This window comes from Notolepis coatsorum, assembly GCF_963971535.1.
Source record: "Notolepis coatsorum genome assembly, chromosome: 14".
NCBI classification, from domain to species: Eukaryota; Metazoa; Chordata; class Actinopteri; order Aulopiformes; family Paralepididae; genus Notolepis; species Notolepis coatsorum.
This window is the reverse complement of record NC_140178.1, coordinates 72,666,343-72,685,869: the sequence shown is the minus strand read 5'-3', so window position 1 is coordinate 72,685,869 and position 19,527 is coordinate 72,666,343. Positions and strand designations below refer to the sequence as shown.

At 43.3% G+C, this 19,527-nt stretch overlaps 1 protein-coding gene across 1 annotated transcript; it reads left to right on the top strand.

Annotated features, from left to right (window-relative positions):
* The first annotated feature begins 274 nt into the window (after nt 1-274).
* Nucleotides 275-18,044, top strand: gid4 (GID complex subunit 4 homolog). The gene is made up of 6 exons (XM_084328608.1): nt 275-612; nt 1,217-1,276; nt 8,466-8,573; nt 8,662-8,763; nt 8,877-9,007; nt 17,569-18,044. The coding sequence occupies exons 1-6, from the start codon at nt 382-384 to the stop codon at nt 17,630-17,632; spliced, it is 696 nt and encodes a 231-aa protein (XP_084184734.1). The 5' UTR covers nt 275-381; the 3' UTR covers nt 17,633-18,044.
* Nucleotides 18,045-19,527: the final 1,483 nt, after the last annotated feature.

Sequence of the window (19,527 nt, the reverse complement as noted above, 5' to 3'; positions counted from 1 at the left end):
CTTGCTCGTTCTTCTTCCCCCAATTGTATTCAATTGTTTTTTTTTTTTTTTTTTACCAAACGGTTATAGTTGTATAATGACTGTGTAATGCTGTGGTCTGTGTTATCTGCTCATATTATTCAATTGAATACATGTCCCAAAATGCCAAGCGGTAAGATAGCCAATGGTATGTGTGCCCGTAGGCGGGATACCTGTGTCGAACCAATCAAACGAAACGAAGCTGATTTCCGAAACGCGATGTTGGGTTTCATTTAGTCCATGGACAGCTAGTAGGTAGACCCAAAGTGAGAGGTTTTGGACCGGGACGACTCTTAGCTGGAAAACCTCCCGTGTGTCGGTAACCCCTCTAGTCTACACTTAGTTTACACAGTCGGAAGGTTGATGACTGTTGCCATCGGTGACACTCAGGCCTTAGCGCTCATCATGCCTGTGCGAGCCGAGTGCTGCAGCAGCACCGCTGCGGCCTGTTCAGCCTCGGCCTCTCTTGTCCCTCCTGCCCCGATCAACACCTACCAGCCGGGGGTCGCTACTGCGCTGCTCTACAGTGGCTCACAGTTTCGGGGCTACCAGAAGAGCAAGGGCAACTCTTATGACGTCGAGGTCGTTCTACAGGTACATTATAATGATTTTTACATGATTAATTATTAGTATAATAGACATCAATGTACCGTCCTTGGTTTTAGTTTTGAATTTACAAAGCTAACAGGCAACAGCATAGCTTCTAACCTACTCATCAGACCATGTATGGCTGTCATGGAACTCTTGACATTCTGACCTAATTTTGAAGCGAGCCAAGTGAACGTGATTTTGACTCGAGCGATCTGGTAACTGTTAGTTTGAACTCGTAGCTGACGTTCGCAAATGTGTTTATATGCAACCATTTGAGTTGGACACAGTCAGTGGCAGTTACGTTGTACACACAGTACAGCCACACATATTTGGGCTATCCCATTCATTCCCATGTTCATCATACAACCAGTCCACTGATAATAATTACATAACATTTGATAGTTCTACCTGCAGATAACGCCAGTATGTAAACGCTTTATGATTGTGTTGTTTGCTTTGCTCCTACTAATAGTACCACTCCCCTCTTGACGGCAATGCTAGTCTGACACCTTTGCCTCACAGAAAAGTAGGTGAACTTGTTCACACCCGTGTTTTCCTGTGATAACTGGATAAACCCAGACCTGCTTTTTGTGATTGTATTGGGCAGCATGTGACTGTGGAGGACTCCTATCTGTGTGGATACCTGAAGATCAAAGGCCTGACTGAGGTAAGGTTCTGGAACAGGGTCAGATCTAGCTTTAACCGGACAGACTGGTCACAAGGTGGTCAGTGGTTCGTTTTGTGTTCACATGCTACAGGCAACAGCCAGGCAGTATGTGACACAGATTCTGACTAAGGGTAATCTATGGCCACTGTGTCAACCCTTAACCCGAGTTTGTCGACTGTGTGTCTAGTAGTGTATTATGTAATATAGTTTGAAAGGGCAAAGGCCATTGGGTAATGGGTAGTGGTACTCATTCATAGTATCCAAGCCTAACTGTATGTTCAAATACAACATGGCGCTAATGCACAGAAAGTCAGTTGAAAGGCACAAATGGAGGCGAACAGACACAGCTCCTCTGGGCAGTGATGGATCAAATACAGGTATATCTTAACAATGAATATAAAATAGAATTCTATGAATGCTCTGTAACCTATAGATATTGAATAGGTTACATTTAGAAATGGGTCTAATTTTTGTAAATGTCAACAATGCCACTGTTGGGACCAAACTCACTAGCATGTCTTTATGCCAGTTTTGCTAATTATCAAACTGACACGAGTAAAGTGAGAGACAATATTTCTCTTTGCATTGTATCTGAATGTACAACAATACTGGCAGTGGTAGATTGTGTTCAGGACAGTCCTGTCATGCCGTCAGACAGATGTTCCATTCATTATGCAAGTGTCGGTCCCATTTCAACTACTGGTGTTGGTAACATAGACCTAAAATACCCTATATCGTTACAACATGCTACTCTGGGGCTCAGGGGCACCGGTGGCCTAATAATGGTTAGAGAAGCAGGCTTGTGACTGGAAGGTCACTGGGTCGATCCCCCGGACCAGCAAGGAAAATCCGGGTGGGGGACTGAATGAATAATGTTCTCTCCAATACCCACTGTTTAAGTGCCCTTGAACAAGGCACTTAACCCCCCAACTGGACATAGGACTGTAGCTGCCCACCCACTGCTCCTAAATGGTTAGGATGGGTTAAATGCAGAGGACAACTTCCTGGTACATGCAAAAATATACATGGCAATGAAGAGATTATATTCTGTTCTATTCCTTGTACACAACTTCCTTGTGTATTGCATTATTGTTTATCAGTGACGCAACCATTGGCAGTGCCGTCTCTCCCCTTGTCCTCTGTGCTGTTTATGGAGAATAGGGCTACAGTGCAGAGCGTAGTACAGCAGAATGTGACTGCTGTGCACTTTCTGTCACTGGCACATATATCGGGGCACTTCCCACACTCTCCGCCTCATAAATTAGGCCTACATGCCCCTGTCAGTCTGGAACTTTACTCTCTCTCTGGTACAGTGGTCTGTTGCACACAGACATGCAAGACATTGGAAAGCAGCTGCTAAATGTATCATTGGGGTGTTACCCCCCTCCACGTGTAATCTCTTGAACCGTTGCATAATTGCCCCATCTCAAACCCCACCGTCTTTTCTTGATCCTCCAATCACAACAGTTGCTTCCCAGTTGTGATTGGAGGATCAAGAAAATAAAGGGGGTGGGGTTTGAGATGGGTCCATTCATGTTTCGACTGGCTGCATAGCATTAATAGCTGGCTGCAACTCTAGTTAGAGCCCCCCCCCTACTGCAAATGTGGACTATGGACAAGCTCTCCCAACTAGGGATGGGTACCTTTCACATTTGAACCGATACGGTACCGGTACCTGTGAATCGATACCGGTACCCAACGGTACCTTTTTTCTGTACTTTAGTCTCAAAAAATGTAATCTACCTACCTCAGTTGTGAGAAAAAAAAATCCAAACTTCAAATAACCACACTTTCGACCGTTTTCGGCTTGCCATTGAATTTCTTTATTTAATTAAAATGTTCACAACAACATGGATGCATGTACTCTGCCAGCATGTTTAATATCCATAATACTAAAGGTTTGACTAAGATTTCTATCTATAATTTTTTTTTAAACTCATAAAATATATTGGGTCGCACCTAAATCGGCAGGGTCGGTCGGCAACCGGAAACAAACAATATTTTTTGTTATGCCTTATGTTGGTTAGTAAATTTTTTCTGTGTGTCACGCCATATCCGAATCACATGTGTAATAAGAGGGCCAAATTTCAAGTTGCATTGCTTAATTGATAAGTTGGTGTATACTATATCCTGCAGTCTATGTGGTGCCACTATGTTCTCCTCTAATGGTCTCCAGGATACAGATGCTTGAGAATCAAACCAGGTGATCAGTGGTCTTAAAGAGAACGCTTTAAAATAGTAGCTGAAGTCTGGGAATGCTAAACCCCCGTCGGCTTTATTTCTCTGTGCAGTGGATCTTTTTATTCGTGGAGGTTTATTGTTCCAAATAAATTTATATGCAGCGGATTGTTATTTTTGCCAGTAACCAACAGGGGGGGGGGGGGGGGGGGGGGGGTGTGTAACGGCAACATTGAACTGAAAAAGTTGATTCTAGGCAAAACATCCATCTTAACCCATTCTTCGCCAGGCATTGTACCCTTCTTATACCATCCTCTGCCAGCTCTATTTGTCTATGGAGATGTTCACCTACTTTGCAGGGCTATAACTTTTTAAATTGTATTGCTAAATTGACATTACTATGGCCCATTCAACATCGATTAGCTATCGTTCAGGATGTAGGAAAGTTTTACTTTTTCATTCACACATTCATACAAAAATACGGTCTAGAGTATAAATATGTTAGCCATAAATGCATATATTACATCATCAAATGCAATTTGATACCGATTGACTGCAGATAAAAAATGTCAACTGTACAAGGTCCCAGACGTTATGACTCATCATGCGCGGTTGACCGGAGGGGGGGGGGGGGGGGTCGTTTATAATGCAATGACCGACGTTAAATGAATCGTGTAGTTTGGGTGATATATTGATCATAGCAGTTTGTATGGATAATAATAATCAAAAACGCTGAAACTCACCGCAGCTTCCTCGTAGCGATGGGGGATGATACTGGAGCAAAAAGATCGCTATTATGGGATGTTGATCTATGCGCTCCATTTCCAGGTTGTATAATACTATATACGTCCAAATAATGTTGTTTATCGAGTTATGGCAACGGATCGATTATCCAGTGTGTCCCGCGAGCGATAGCGAGTGGCGGACGGAATAGGGGTGACACCAAGCACTTCCGGCCCCACTTCCGGTTTGGCAACTCGCCGATCGGCCACCAGGTGGCGGTATTGAAGCACTGGAGAGTTGAGTGGAGATCTACAGCACCAGTCATGACTCCGTGGGTGAAATGTGAATACCATGACGAAAATGTGAAATATTGATCTCGATGACGGCATAATCCGTCATTGGCAGATTAAGCATGGCGAGGAATGACGTCTTAATCCGTCGATGGCGGAGAATGGGTTAACTATTGATGCTCGGGCCTGTACTGAGTTTTTTAGTTTTGACCACCTGCCGAAGTCGTTTGTGATCCTATCTAGGAATCCGGTATAATTATACTTCACCGTTTGGCAAATTGTGGGAAATATCTCAACTCCAAGACATCTAAAGTGTTCTACCATTGGTATATTTACTGGGAGTGAGGTAGCTGTCGCAGTCACATTAAGTGGAAGGAAGGCCGATTTTGGCCAGTTTATCTTAAATCCCGATAGATTGCCAAAATCATCTATTACCTTGAAAAGATGAGGTAGTGAGGTGGTAGGGTTTTGCATGAACATTATTACATCGTCCGCATATAAACTGATATGATGCTGTGTGCCCTTAATTGTGATCGGCTCTATGGATTGCGATTGTCTTATATACTGTGCCAGAGGTTCTAGAGATAGAGTAAACAGTCCGGGACTAAGAGGACAACCCTGTCTGGACGAGCGCGACAGAGGGACGTTTGGGGAGGTGAATTTCTCTGTGTATAGTACTTTGATCATATTAATAAATCCATCTCCTAACCCCATCCTTCCAAGTACTGCCCATAAATAAGACCATTCCAACTTATCAAAGGCCTTCATCGCATCCAAGGATAATACAGCTACAGGAGGTACAGCTTCTTTGCTGGCTTCTATCACATGCAGTAACCGTCTAATATTATCCATGATCAGGCGGCCTCTTATGAAGCCTGTCTGATCAGGATGAACTAAAGATGTCATATGCTTTTGAAGTCTGATGGCTAGTACCTTAGCGTACAGCTTAAAGTGGAAATGAAGCAGTGAGCATAAATACATATTCATAGCATCACATTAGTATTTAGATAAGCCACAGAAGAAGTCACGTTATAAAAATAAGCAGTTTCTAAGAAAAAACGATTTGTTGTGTACATTTCTGAAGCATTTAGCATTATGGGCGCGGCCATTTTGTTGCTGACGTCATACCGTGGCTTGGGTGTATACACTCTGGTTAGCTGCCTATATTGAATGGGTCGGTCAGCAAATAAAATGTTGCCTACAAAACAACGGGACCGCGGTGGTTCTGTTTGTATTGCTCCTGGCTGTTCAAACTAATTTTACCATGTGAGAGAGAGGAAAGTTGGTTAATTTCCACAAACTACCAGTGAAAAAAACAGTGTTGTTGACATGTTGGCTCGGGCTGCCTGCACCCAGACGGCGCGACCAGCCTGTTGTACAGGGAAGGAGGATCTGCAGCGAACACTTCATTGCCTCGGATTATGTTGTTGGGGTGGGATGTTTGTCCAGAAGACCACTAATCAGCTGAAGCCGGACGCGGTTCCCTCGGTCTTCGACAGACAGACCGGCGTTAGCTCTCGGGAGCTAGTTGGCACCAGCCGGGGCCAGGCGTTAGCTCTCGCTAGCTAGCGTTAGCAACCGGAGCGTCGCGGAGCATTCAGCCTGCTGGCTACCTAGACCCACTTCAACCAGCGTCGCGGAGCATTCAGCCTGCTGGCTACCTAGACCCACTTCAACCAGCGTCGCGGAGCATTCAGCCTGCTGGCTACACAAGCTGTGTAGCCAGCAGGCTGAATGCTCCGCGACGCTCCGGTTGCTAACGCTAGCTAGCGAGAGCTAACGCCTGGCCCCGGCTGGTGCCAACTAGCTCCCGAGAGCTAACGCCGGTCTGTCTGTCGAAGACCGAGGGAACCGCGTCCGGCTTCAGCTGATTAGTGGTCTTCTGGACAAACATCCCACCCCAACAACATAATCCGAGGCAATGAAGTGTTCGCTGCAGATCCTCCTTCCCTGTACAACAGGCTGGTCGCGCCGTCTGGGTGCAGGCAGCCCGAGCCAACATGTCAACAACACTGTTTTTTTCACTGGTAGTTTGTGGAAATTAACCAACTTTCCTCTCTCTCACATGGTAAAATTAGTTTGAACAGCCAGGAGCAATACAAACAGAACCACCGCGGTCCCGTTGTTTTGTAGGCAACATTTTATTTGCTGACCGACCCATTCAATATAGGCAGCTAACCAGAGTGTATACACCCAAGCCACGGTATGACGTCAGCCATGACGTCAGCAACAAAATGGCGGCGCCCATGTTGAAAACAGGGATATTATATTATATTTTTCAGACAAATAAGATAGATTTCACATTTGATTATAGAACCCTGTCTTACACAAGGTACACAACAAACAAACTAGGATCACATTGCTCACTGCTTCATCTCCACTTTAATATCGGTTCCGAGGAGGCTTAAGGGTCTATAACTACCACAGTCGGTGGGGTCTTTGTATTTTTTAAGGAGGACAGTTATGTTCCTCGCGCCGTTGGACGATCAGCGTGTAGTAGACCGTTTTCGATTATGGGATGTAGAAATGCCCGATCCATTTCCAGGTTGTATAATAGTATATACGTCCAAATAACGTTGTTTATTGAGTTAGGGCGAGCGATCTATTATCCAGTGTTTCAAGATGGAGTCGCGGGAGCTATAGAGAGTGGCCGGACCACATTTGGATGAGTACTACCGGTTCAAAGGTTAATATCCGGTTGGCGATCTGCCGATCGGCCACCAGATGGCGCTCTTGAACCGCTAGAGAGTTGAGAGGAGATCAGCACTGTGTCTCAGAGCTCCGGAAAGGAAATATGATTTCGATGACAGATTTTTGAAATATTGACATCAAAGACGAGTTACGGCGTCTTCGGCAGAATGAACATGGCTCTGAATGACGTGAAAACTCGTTCCCGGCGATCATAGTGTTAACGTCCCTGGAGAAGTTCCCCTCTTTGATTCAGTATAAAATCATGTCAAGTAATAGGGGTCCGATTACATCCCAACATGAGAGGTACAGTTCTGGTGGGATACCATCCCATCCAGGGGCCTTACCACTTTGCAATTCAGATATAGCCTCCCTAAGTTCCTCTAGTGTAATAGGTGCATCTAACTGTTTAGCGTCTTCATCTGAAATTTTAGGTAGGTTAATTTGATCAAGAAATGAATCCAGTTTATTATGATCGAATACCACTTCTGACTTGTATAGGTTAGAGTAAAACGCACTAAACGTCTCGTTGATTTTCTTGGGGTCTGTAACAAGTCCCTGTTGGTCCTTAATAGCGGGTATATCAGCAAATTGTGCATTGGATCGTATCTTCATAGCTAGTAGGTGACTCGGTTTAGAGCCATGAAAGTAGGGCTGGGCGATATGGCCTCTAAATGATATCGCGATATTTTTTGGCCATATCACGATACACGATATATATCGTGATATTTTGACATTTGAAAATGCTTGATTTAACCCTTTGATGCATACAGTCACGCCAATATGATGATTATAATAAGTCCCTGCAAAATATGTTTCCATTATTAAACCATGAAGATGCTTTAAAAAATAATTAAATGAAAATGTACTAAGAGTAGTCTACTGACACACTAATAAAAAAAATTATTTACATCTAAGACAATTTATATAAAATCTATTGGGTGCCTAAGACTTTTGCACAGTACTGTGTTTTCTATCCACTTTAGCCAAACACACATATATTATACACTACTGTGAGAAAATAACAATCACACACAGCCTTACAAAGGGATAATGGCTTATAGCAGACTTAATGATTTTAGAATATTTCAGATAATGAAATGAAATGTTTATATCATCAACTATCCAGTTAGTATTTATACTGTAACGTTTGGCCACTTTAAATCCAAAGGAACTTTTATTTAGCTTGGATCACTATGATTATGGAAATGATAAACCACTAGTAAAATACTAGTGATTTTTACAAAGTGCACTTTATTCGTGTGCCTCTTTTTATTTTCTCTTTCTCTCTATTCTCTCTCCTTTTACAGGAGTATCCCACTCTGACAACATTTTTTGCTGGGGAAATCATAAGTAGAAAGAGGCCTTTTCTAACCAGAAAGTGGGATGCAGACGAAGACGTGGACAGGAAGCACTGGGCAAGTTTACCATGCTATTATTAGGCGCCCTATTGCCATTCTAATACGGTCTGCCCTCTTGACGTGGCTTTGTCTTGCCTCTCTACAGGGTAAGTTTCAGCCTTTTTACAAATACGCCAAAAGCTTCAACTCGGACGACTTTGACTACGAAGCGCTCGACAACAGCGACTACGTCTTCATGAGGTGGAAGGTGAGCGGACCCTACCCTTCACGAGCTGGTAGCATGCAGACCTTTTTTTGTCTCTTAAACTGCCGCAACCTTTGTACTCTTAATCTCCAACCTCTAACCCTCTGTGCTCTCAGGAACAGTTCCTGGTTCCAGACCACACCATCAAAGACATCAGCGGAGCCTCCTTCGCTGGCTTCTACTACATCTGCTTCCAGAAGTCCACTGCCACCATCGAGGGTTACTACTACCACCGAAGCTCTGAATGGTAGCTGCCTCTACCGCTCCCTATAGTTAAAGGAACACGCCAACATTATGCTTGCTGTCTTCTTCAGAGTCAGACAAGAAGATGGATACAAATTTCCTCTCTGTGCTTTCAGTAGAAAGCTATCCAACTGCAAGATAGCCTAGCTTAGCACAAATTAATGGAAGCGGATACGGAAAGGTGTTTTTGGCCAACAGCTAGGCTACCTGGTCCGTAACGGTTTCCATTTATTTATGCTAAGCTAGGCTAGCTTGCAAGTATAGCTTTCTACTGAACGCACAGAGAGGACATTGCCATCTATCTTCTTGTCTGACTCTGGAGAAGATGCTAAGCACATTGTTCATGCTCAGCTTTGATTATGGCTGTCCTCAGCTTTGATTGATTGATTGAAAATGTTATTAACAGATTGAAGAATGGGTACAATACAGTACGGCTCAATACACACAATTGTTAACACATTGAGTGCCAAGGGTCCGGTACCCCGGAACTCCGTTGTGTGCCACCACCCACTTCAATGATAGAGCTCTCATATTTGCGAACGCATAAACTATATCTTAAATTATGGCTATGTGTATAATATGGCCGTCGCTTATCAATGACTTGTTTGCAGTCAACATTGTCGAAACGGATTGTTTTTTAATCGGTTCATTTCCGTTGTATACCATTTTGAAAAACGCTCGTTTTATGAAAGTTCCATACATTTTTTGAAGATTCTGTGATAATCGCCCTTTACTGGAATATACTGGAATACACAAAATTCATTTTTCTGCCTATTTATGAATAGTTTTCAAATAAACGCTAGATTATTGATAGTATATGTGTACTTATGCACGCTAGGGAAGCAGGCTGAAAAATCTATTATCTATTTCCTGTTCAGCACTCAAGTCAAGTCAGTTTTATTTGTATAGCACATTTCCAGGCAGCGGCAGCTGACACCAAAGTGCTTCACAAGCAGGTTGATAAAAACAAATTAGTGTGAGGCAAGGTATAAGATTAAAAGAAAGAAATAAAAAAAAAACATAGCAAAGCAATGAAAGCAACAAAACAAACAATATGGTGCAAGATATAAGATTAAAAACATAATAAAGCAATGAAAGTAATAAAAACTGGTAGGACACAGTAAAACAAAGAGGATAGAAGGGTCAGGGGTCTAGTGGTAGTTGAGTAGGGGGGAAGGCCAAGGAGAACAGGTAGGTTTTCAAGAGTGATTTAAAAGCCTGTACGGTCTGGGCAGTCCGTACGCTGAGGGGGAGGCTGTTCCACAGTCTAGGCGCTGCGGTGGAGAAAGCTCTGTCCCCCCTAGTTTTGAGCCTGGTTCTGGGTACCACCAATAGCATCTGGTCAGCTGATCTGAGGGATCGGTGGGGGGTGTGGCGGTGTAGGAGCTCGGACAGATAGGAGGGAGCCGTGCCATTTAATGATTTAAAAACATTTAGTGCTAATTTAAAATCGATCCTGAAGCTAATAGGCAGCCAGTGGAGCGAGGCCAAAACTGGGCTGATGTGTTCGTATTTTCTTGTTTTGGTGAGGAGGCGCGCGGCTGCGTTCTGCACCAGTTGTAGGCGGCGGAGGAGGGACTTGTCAATGCCAGTGTACAGAGCATTGCAGACACACATACACACATAGGGCCCACGTTGATATATCTGTGAAAAAAGCTCTGATTATCCCAAGACTGGTAAAATAGATTCCTTACCTCAGATCAGATGTTCTCCAAAAAGATTATTCCAATTCCTGATCGCCATTCCAAATATCGATCGCGGTTATTGATCCAATGCTGGTTACTGGAAACACACATTATCCGCTGTTCTGGTGGTCGGCGATGACTTCGATCGTCTCGGGTTACTTGTCTGACAAGTAAAATGTGGAAGCAGGATTTTTTTTCTCCGTGCGTTTCATTCAATCCAATCCAAAGGGGTGCAGTACCAACCGGAGAGACGATAGGGGCCGGTATTTTCCCAATGGAGCTCAGAGAGAGTTCCAGTGGTAACGTGAGGCTAGATTGATGCAATATGAATGGAAATCGCTATAAAAAAAAAAAAAACGATCAAAAACTAGATCTCTGGCACTCAACGGTTGGCATGAACTAACGGGAAATCTTGTCCCTGTCAGAGACCAGCAGGGCTGAGTAGTCAGTGAACAGGAACAAGTTGCAGTCACAAGCTGATGACATGCATTTGCATAAATTAGGAACAGTAGCGGTCCTAGTATGCTTCCTTGTGGAACACCATAGCTCACTGGGAGGGGGGGGGGGGGGATAGTGTACCGTTTACCTCCACCATCTGTTCTCTCCCCTCCAGGTAGGATTGCATCCAGCTCACTGATGAACTATCAAAACCAATCGCTTTTAGTTTGTCAATCAGAATGGAGTGATTGACAGTGCCGGCATGGTCCAGCATGACCATGCCGCAGTATTTGCCCGCGTCTACCTCTTGTTTGATGTGGTCGTTCAAATAGAGAAGGCATGTGTCAGTGGAGTGGGATGTTCTGAAGCCAGATTGGAATAGGAAATGGAAATCGTAGATTTGTTTCTTTTCTCCGCAAGGTACTTTTCGACCTGTTCGTAGACTAGGGCTGCACGATTTTGGGAAATAATCTAATTGCGATGTTTCTGACAGATATTGCGATTGCGATTATAATAATATAATATATAATTTTTTTTAAGCAGCCCCACAGAGTTTTTTTTTTTAAACTTTGACCAGTCAGCTGGTTCTTTTTAGCGTTTATCGCTTTTTTCTGGTCAAGCATGACCGACAGAAACAGGTTGAATGGGATATAGATCAGGGGAAGACACTCTGAGAAAATACGGCGAGTCCGGGAGTTGAACTCGTGTACCCCAGATCCGTGACGCGCACGGTTGTCCCCGACGCCGAAATAGCGCCGAGATACGCGGTGAGCTACTGGAGCCCCCCCCCCCCCCCCACAGAGGTTTATTGTAAAATGTGGCTTGCATCTGGCCTACGTGGTGGGTCTGTTCGGGACCTTTTTTTCTGTACTTTACTCTCCCTCTCTGAAGTCTAAACTTCACAACACACACAACACACAATCTAAAACCCCTTACCGCCCTCTCCCAAACCGTTCCTACAACAATTTGCCATGCAACATACAACATGATGTTGCATGATCATGTATATTTATTTTGTATTATAATTTTTTTTATGTTTAAATATCAACATTATCTGGCAATCCTCAGTAAATGTCAGACCAGATATGAGATGCGTGCACTGTCACACACACACACACACACACACACACACACACACACACACACACACACACACACACACACACACACACACACACACACACACACACAGAAAAGGAGAATGGCTTAAATGATTTTAGAATACTTCAGCTAATGAAATTAAATGTTTATCAACTATCCAGTTCGTTTTTATAGTGCAACGTTTTTCTACTTAAATATTATTTGAACCAGTAGAGAGAGAGAGACGGGGCCCCGCTCCCCCCACCCTTTCCTTACTCGGCTCAGATGTTTTCTCTGTCTTGAGCAGGGTTCGCTAGGTACAGCTTTTTCAAGCTTTGCACCTTGGGCATGGAATGGGCTACAGGACCATATCCACTTAGACACCCCGGTCTCTCTTGGTGAATTTAAATCTGTATTACATAACTACAAGAAGAATGCTTTCTGCTTTCTGTAGTCGGGTCCCAACTGCAAAACTGCATTACCCTGTATTATACTGTCATACACTTTTACTATCATGTAGACTATTCTGCTTTGTGTTTACATGTGATGTATTGTATACATGCACTTTTATTATGTTCTTGTGTGATGTATCGCACATTTTATTGCTGTGTGATGTATTGCAAATGTTATTGCTGTCATCTTCGCCAGGTCTCCCTTGCAAAGGAGATCTTGTATCTCAATGGGACTTCCTGGTTAAAAAAATATGTATTTTGCGATAATTTTTTTTGCTAATTGCATCATTTAAAATCGCAATTTCTATTTAAAATCGATTAATCGTTCAGCCCTATCGTAGACTTATTTTTTCCATGACTTTCGAGATGGAGGTAAGAATAGAAACAGGGCGGTAGTTGCCTGGGTCTAATTTGCTGACTTTTTTGTGCAGGGGGGTCATTCTTGCACTTTTTTTAGTCTTTGGGGACGTGTCCCTGTTTTATGGAGAGGTTTATTATGTGGGTGATGACTGGGGTGATTGCGGCTGCTGAGTCTCTGAGGAATTTGGAGGGGATATTGGCATGGCCAGTGGCCTTGTTAGGTTGGAGGGCGCTCAGTTTTTTTTAGTACTTCGTTCATCTGTTACCATTTCAAGTTAGAAGTCGTCTTTGCGGACCCCTAGGTTTTTGTAGAAGGCTAGAAGGGAGGATAGTTTATTAACACTTTGATTGCCTAAGGCTAAATTCATTATATACCATAGGTTGCCGGCTCTATTTGTCTATGGAGAAATTCCCCTTCTTTGCAGGGCTATAACTTTTTAAATTCTATTGCTACATTGCCATTATTAGGGCCCATTCAAAGTCCTATATGTATTGTTCATTGTGTAGCAACGTTAAACTTTTTCATTCACATATTCATAGTAAAGTATGGTCTAATGTATAAGTATGTTTTCATCTCTTTCTGCAGCTTTCTCCAGAACGTGATCTATAGCCCCAAATGCATTATATTGATGATGAAATACAGTTTGATGGCAATCGGGGCGATATAAAATTTTTCAATTGGACGTACTTCTAGAATGATCTACGTATGATCTGATGATGACCGGATGGGCGGGGGATCGTTTATAATTCCGTGGCCAGCGTTATATCATTCATCTAGTGTGGGTCATATGTTCATCATAACAGTTTATATGGAACACGTTCAAAAATAACGCTGAATCTTACCGTATCTTCCTCGCGCCGTTGGACGATCAGTGTGGTGTAGACCGTTTTCGATTATGGGATGTTTATCCTGATGAACCATTTCCAGCTTGTATAATACTATATACGTCCAAATAACGTTGTTTATTGAGTTAGGGCGAGCGATTGATCATCCAGTGTGTTGAGATTAGGGATGCCCCGATCACGTTTTTTGCCACCGATACCGATCACCGATCGTCATGAGCCATATCGGCCGATACCGATCCGATACCGATCGTTTTTGATTAAAAGAAATAAAATTTTATTTTATATAATTTTTTTTTTTTTATAAAATATATATATTATATAATTAGACTTGTACTTGTATTATCTGCGAGACATCGCCACCACGCAACAAGCTCCACTGTCTGTGTGTACTCTAGTAGCCTCCAGCTACAGCCAGGATTCTCCGGAGCTGCAGCTGGACCTATACTCGAGTAGCCTCGAGCTACGGCCAGGATTCTCCGGCGCTGCACCTGGACCCTATTGGTATAACGTTACTTAACTGTGCTCAGCAAGCCCTCAGCTCGAATACGCATCGAATCAGTGTTATAAGACATTGATATCAGGAGCTATCTGTAGCTACTGCTAGCCGGATATATAACGTTAATACAACGCCTCAGTGAATTATTTAGTTCAATGGGACATTTCGTTTTTAACAGTGAACTAACTTGCGCTAACGTGAGCTAACAGCTAACAGCTAACAGGTATCATACCTACCTACTATACTTGCTAGAGCGTTTGTTGATGTCAGGGGCTATCGGTAGCTGGCCAGCTAGATACCGTTCGGTTAGACAATGCCTCATCATGTATTAAACTAAAAGTGAATAGTTGACTGGGTCATTTTGTAACGGTAGCTAAGCTAACGTTAGCTCAGGGAGACACACGCCGTCCTCCCGTGTCTCACTAGACTAGACCCGTGTTTACATGCGTGCAGGAGGGGCTGGACTCGAGAGCAGACGCCGCACCACCGGTGTCTGAGACAGAACTCAGCGACAGCGACTGAGATCGGGTTTGACGATCGGTGAAAATAAAACATTATCACCGCTCACCGATCGCATATTTATACTGAATATCGGCCGATAACGATCGGTGGCCGATCGATCGGGGCATCCCTAGTTGAGATGGAGTCCGGCTACCGGACGCGAGTGCCCGGAGCTCATATGGATGAGCACTTCCTGTTTGGGGCGCCCCTCCCTCTTGGCCGATCTGCCGATCGGCCACCAGATGGCGGTCTCGAACCGTTAGACAGTTGGTGGGAGCCCACCAGCACATCTCAGGGCTCCGGAAAGAAAATATGATTTCGATCACAGATTTTTGAAATATTGATATCAAAGACGAGTTACGGCGTCCTCGGCACCTTTAGCATGGCTCTAAATGACGTGAAAAAGCGTTTTCCGGCAATCAAAGTGTTAACCGGTGTTGTGGCTATGTTTGTAAAGAAAATGGGCCACATCCAGCTTGTCTGTGATGAGTGTTTTCTGTCTTTGTTTATGTTTGTAAATCTGGTTTTTAGTTTTTTACTGCAGCCTAGTTGGTTGTTGAGTAATTTCCAAAGTTCACAGGGTTTGTTTTTGTTTTCCTCAGTTTTGTCATCGGTGAATCTTTTTTGTTTGCAGATTGATCGTTTCTTAGTCTGTTTCTTTGCTGTTTAAGTTCATCCACATGGGCTTGGAGATCACTGTTTGAGCTTTTGGCAAGCTTTGATTGACCTTTATGAAGTTCAGAGCATTTTTTGTCTCTGGTTTTCATAGCGGTCAGTATTTCTGCATGCATCCATGGCTCAGTGCGATTTTTAACCCTGGTGGTTCTTAGGGGGGCCATGTTGTTTAGTATTGTTGAGAATTTGTTTTTGAATCCAAGCCATGTTTCTTTAACAATGAGCTCATCTGACCAGTCTATGCTCTCCAGTTCTTGGTTAAAGGCCTTGCTAGAGTAGGTTTTGAGGTCCCTAGATGTGACAGCTGGCCTTTTGTTTTAGCTTTTTGCGAGTACAGAATATCATATAATGATCGCTTAACCTGCATGCTAAAGAACCTCTTGTTTGACTCGGCTAAACGAAGGCTAAAATGTCACGGCCCGAATGACGTTCATATGCTAGTATTACTAACAGGCCTGAACCGTAATGTAAAACAAAGTTTGGGTGTCAGTTAGGGCTGACCTTCGAAGCTTTTTTTAGCAATCGAAGCTTCGGGGCCGAGCTTCGATTTTAATTCGAAGCTCAGAAAAAAAAATTAAAATCTTTTTTAATATTATTTTTTTTAATCTTATGTTGTGGGACTTGTACAGCACTTTCGTGAACTTTGTTGTTTTTAAATGTGCTCTATAAATAAAGTGGGTTGGATTAATTAATTAAGTAGCCCCTTTCGTGACTGTGACGCAGCCAACAAGGTTTCACTCGGCTGTGTGATTTAATTCAAGGTGGATCGCTGTTGTCGTTTGAACAACTTCAGATTTCATGGGAACTACCAATCCCCCAAATCAAGAATGTTTAAGATGAATCAATGAAGTAAGATTTTGATTATTTGAAATATGGCCTGTGTAGACTAAACTATGCACAGAATTATGTCAGTCTACAAGGTCCGGATTCTACATGGTCCGGCAATGTAGACCTTGTAGACTCCACTACAGACCAATTTTCAGTGAATGTTCATGCATTTTTAAGAAGGGCAACTTCCACAAAAAAACAAAGAACTCACCAAAACATCTCAGTAGCACCTTATCTAAATGTTCTATTTCATATATGGAGATTCATATTTATTTATGTATTGCATGCATTTCTACATTTTATTTGCTATTTTGTTTATTCATCCCAGTATCTTTCTTTCTTATGTGTTGAATTCTACAAGGCATGTAGGTGTATATGTGTTTGAGGATGATATCCTTCAAACAGGCAATAGTTTGGGCAGTGCTGAGCTGGGTTACTTTCCTCCAGTGTATTTGTCCCCCGGCCCCACCCAATGGCCCCATGCGCACACACACACACACACATTTACATTTACACATACATTTACATTTAGTCATTTAGCTAACGCTTTTATCCAAAGCGACTTACAAGTTCTGTACGACAAGACGGCAAGAAGGGTACAACTCTATCAGCTGAGTAACAATGTTTATCAAAGTGTTGCGTGTTACAGTGTAGGTTAGTTTATTAGGACAAGTGCATGACAGTAAGGTTAGTCACGGTTAGATTTTTTTCTTTTTTTTTTTTATTATAAATCATTTCAGATAATGGTTGAAGAAGTGAGTCTTTAGTCGACGGCGAAAGATTGGACGGGATTCGGCTGTCCTAACTGGGATGGGTAGTTCACTCACACACACACACACACACACACACACACAAATCAAAGTAAAAAAAATCTATATTATTATTATTATTATTATTATTTTTTAAACTTCGATTTTTTTTTAATGTTCGAAGCTTGTGCCATCGAACGAAGCTTCGAAGTATTTAAGACAGCCCTAGTGTCAGTTTCCACGAACAATTTCATGGGCCCACAATGTACGTAATTTTTTGTTTGTGTAGCATCTCCCAGAATATTCATCCAGGTGACATCGCACATTCTAGGGTTCTCTCTGATTTGAGCATGCACAGGAATGCACAGGAATGAGATGTGAATTCCCCCCAAAAATGAGTGGCATTGCCCTTTTTTCGTCGGCTCTAATTCTCTCTCTCTCACTCTTTCCTGCAGGTACCAGTCCCTAAACCTGAACCACGTTCGAGAACACAGCATGCCCATCTATGAGTTTCGGTGACAGCCACACGCTGGTGTTATTGGCAGACGAGGGGACAGTTGGCATGGCCGTACAGACTCATGGATGGGAGAGCCTTTTTAGTGCCAAGAGTGGAATTTGACCCGTGAAACTTCCCTAATGTGGGCAATGTGAATAAACACACAGGAGGCAGGCTGATGGAAAGAAAGAAAGATGGACGGACGGACGGACGGAGAGAGGGAGACGGAATCAACAGGAAAGATAAAAGATTCTTAACAGATGGAACAATTCCTCCTGTTTGTTTAAACTGGATTTTGGATCGGATTTGCAATTTTCATTTATCCTTTTCTTTTTTTTGTATGCTTCCCTTATCTTCTTGTCCTCTTTTTGGATCTTGTCTTCCTAATCACGAAGAGTCTAAATATTTTCATCTTTTCCATTGACGGAAGAGTTTTATTCGCCTTTTGGTTAATACTTGTTTGTTTGGGTGGGGGGGGGGGCTGGCAGGCGGATGGCCGTCTGGCGGCTGGCTATCAGTATTGTCTATACAACAGAGTTGAAGTTATATCTTTTAATTTATTTTAGATTTTAATTCTGCGTCAGCCGCGAGAGTCATCGGTGGAGACGGACAGGGCTTTCACGTGGGACACGGTTCGCTCTGTGCTCGCAGCTGCGTTCGGTGCAAATCAGACTAGGAGTTTGGGGGGGTAAGATGCAGAGAAAATAAAGCAGGTGCCGTTTTCAAGAGTCGGAATGATGGATAATAACGGCTAATCTTCAGTACATCATTTAAACACACCTGGGATGCCCACTGTGTTGGAAACTGTTTGATTCAGGGAACCCTGATACTGCGGCTGTCCATGCTTTCTCCATCTCCCCCTCCGCCTGGCTCGCTTCGCTGCCTCTCTCTGTCATAGGCACACAGGGTCTGTCAGACTCACGGAACGTGACTATGGAAGTTCCAACTAGCCGCTGTGTTGTGCGCCAAGGGCCTTTGGAAATACTGTGTTTCGGAGCCCGCGAGTGGAGTCGCGGCATCCCATTTGAAAGCCCTTAAGAGGGTGATTGAGGGCTCTTGCCGAGAATGTTCCAACAGTAGCACTGTTTTATCAGTGATTGACTTTTCTACAAGGTCTGGATGATATGGCCTAAGGATCAGGGATGGTGTCTGAAGCAAGATGTTTGATAATCTGTTGAAAAACCCAAATACGGTTGCATCACGAATCACTAAAAGGTTGGATCTGTAATGCCATCAAACATTGCGACCTCTAGGCAAAAGAGCTCCGCTTGGTATTGCACTTTGTTTACATTTATTGTTTTGGTCTACACCTTAGGTACTGGCAAGAGCTGTCTGGAGAAACTAAGAAACAGTATAATAAGTTACTATATAGCTATATGTGTTTATATATATTTAAATATAAACCATATTATAACTGTATAGTAACTTGATATATTATTTTTTTTGATCCACTTTTTCTCCCATTTTCTATATTTTCTCCCATCCCAATTTCCTATCATCCAATTCAACCCTCCCCTGTCACGAACGCTGTTTCTTGCCTCCCACAAGCCGGCTGCAATGTGGACTAAGTCATACATAGCACAAGTCCCCTCCGGTACTTGAGGTAACAGCAGTCGCATCTTTTCACCTGCGCAGCTCGATCTCTCAGTGGCGAGGAGTAACGCGCGGGAGGCTCATGCTGCCCCCGACACTTCCTGATTCTACTGCGCAGGCGCACCAACCGACCTGTAGGAGTCGCTGTCCACAACGCCCGATCCCCACCCATCAGTTTCCCACCCCCTAATACGGCCAATGTGTATTAGTACGGACGACCAGCTAAACTGAAAGCAAATGTGGAGCGCTGGGCTCGAACAGGCAAGCCCAGCGTCTCCAGATTTCGTGGCGAGCGCCTTGTAGCCGCCCTAGTAACTTGATATAT

Coding starts and splice junctions, on each gene's coding strand:
- gid4 (XM_084328608.1), top strand. CDS start 382: ATGACTGTTGCCATCGGTGACACTCAGGCCTTAGCGCTCATCATGCCT. Junction 613..1,216: donor ACGTCGAGGTCGTTCTACAG/GTACATTATAAT, acceptor TGTATTGGGCAG/CATGTGACTGTGGAGGACTC. Junction 8,764..8,876: donor ACGTCTTCATGAGGTGGAAG/GTGAGCGGACCC, acceptor CTGTGCTCTCAG/GAACAGTTCCTGGTTCCAGA.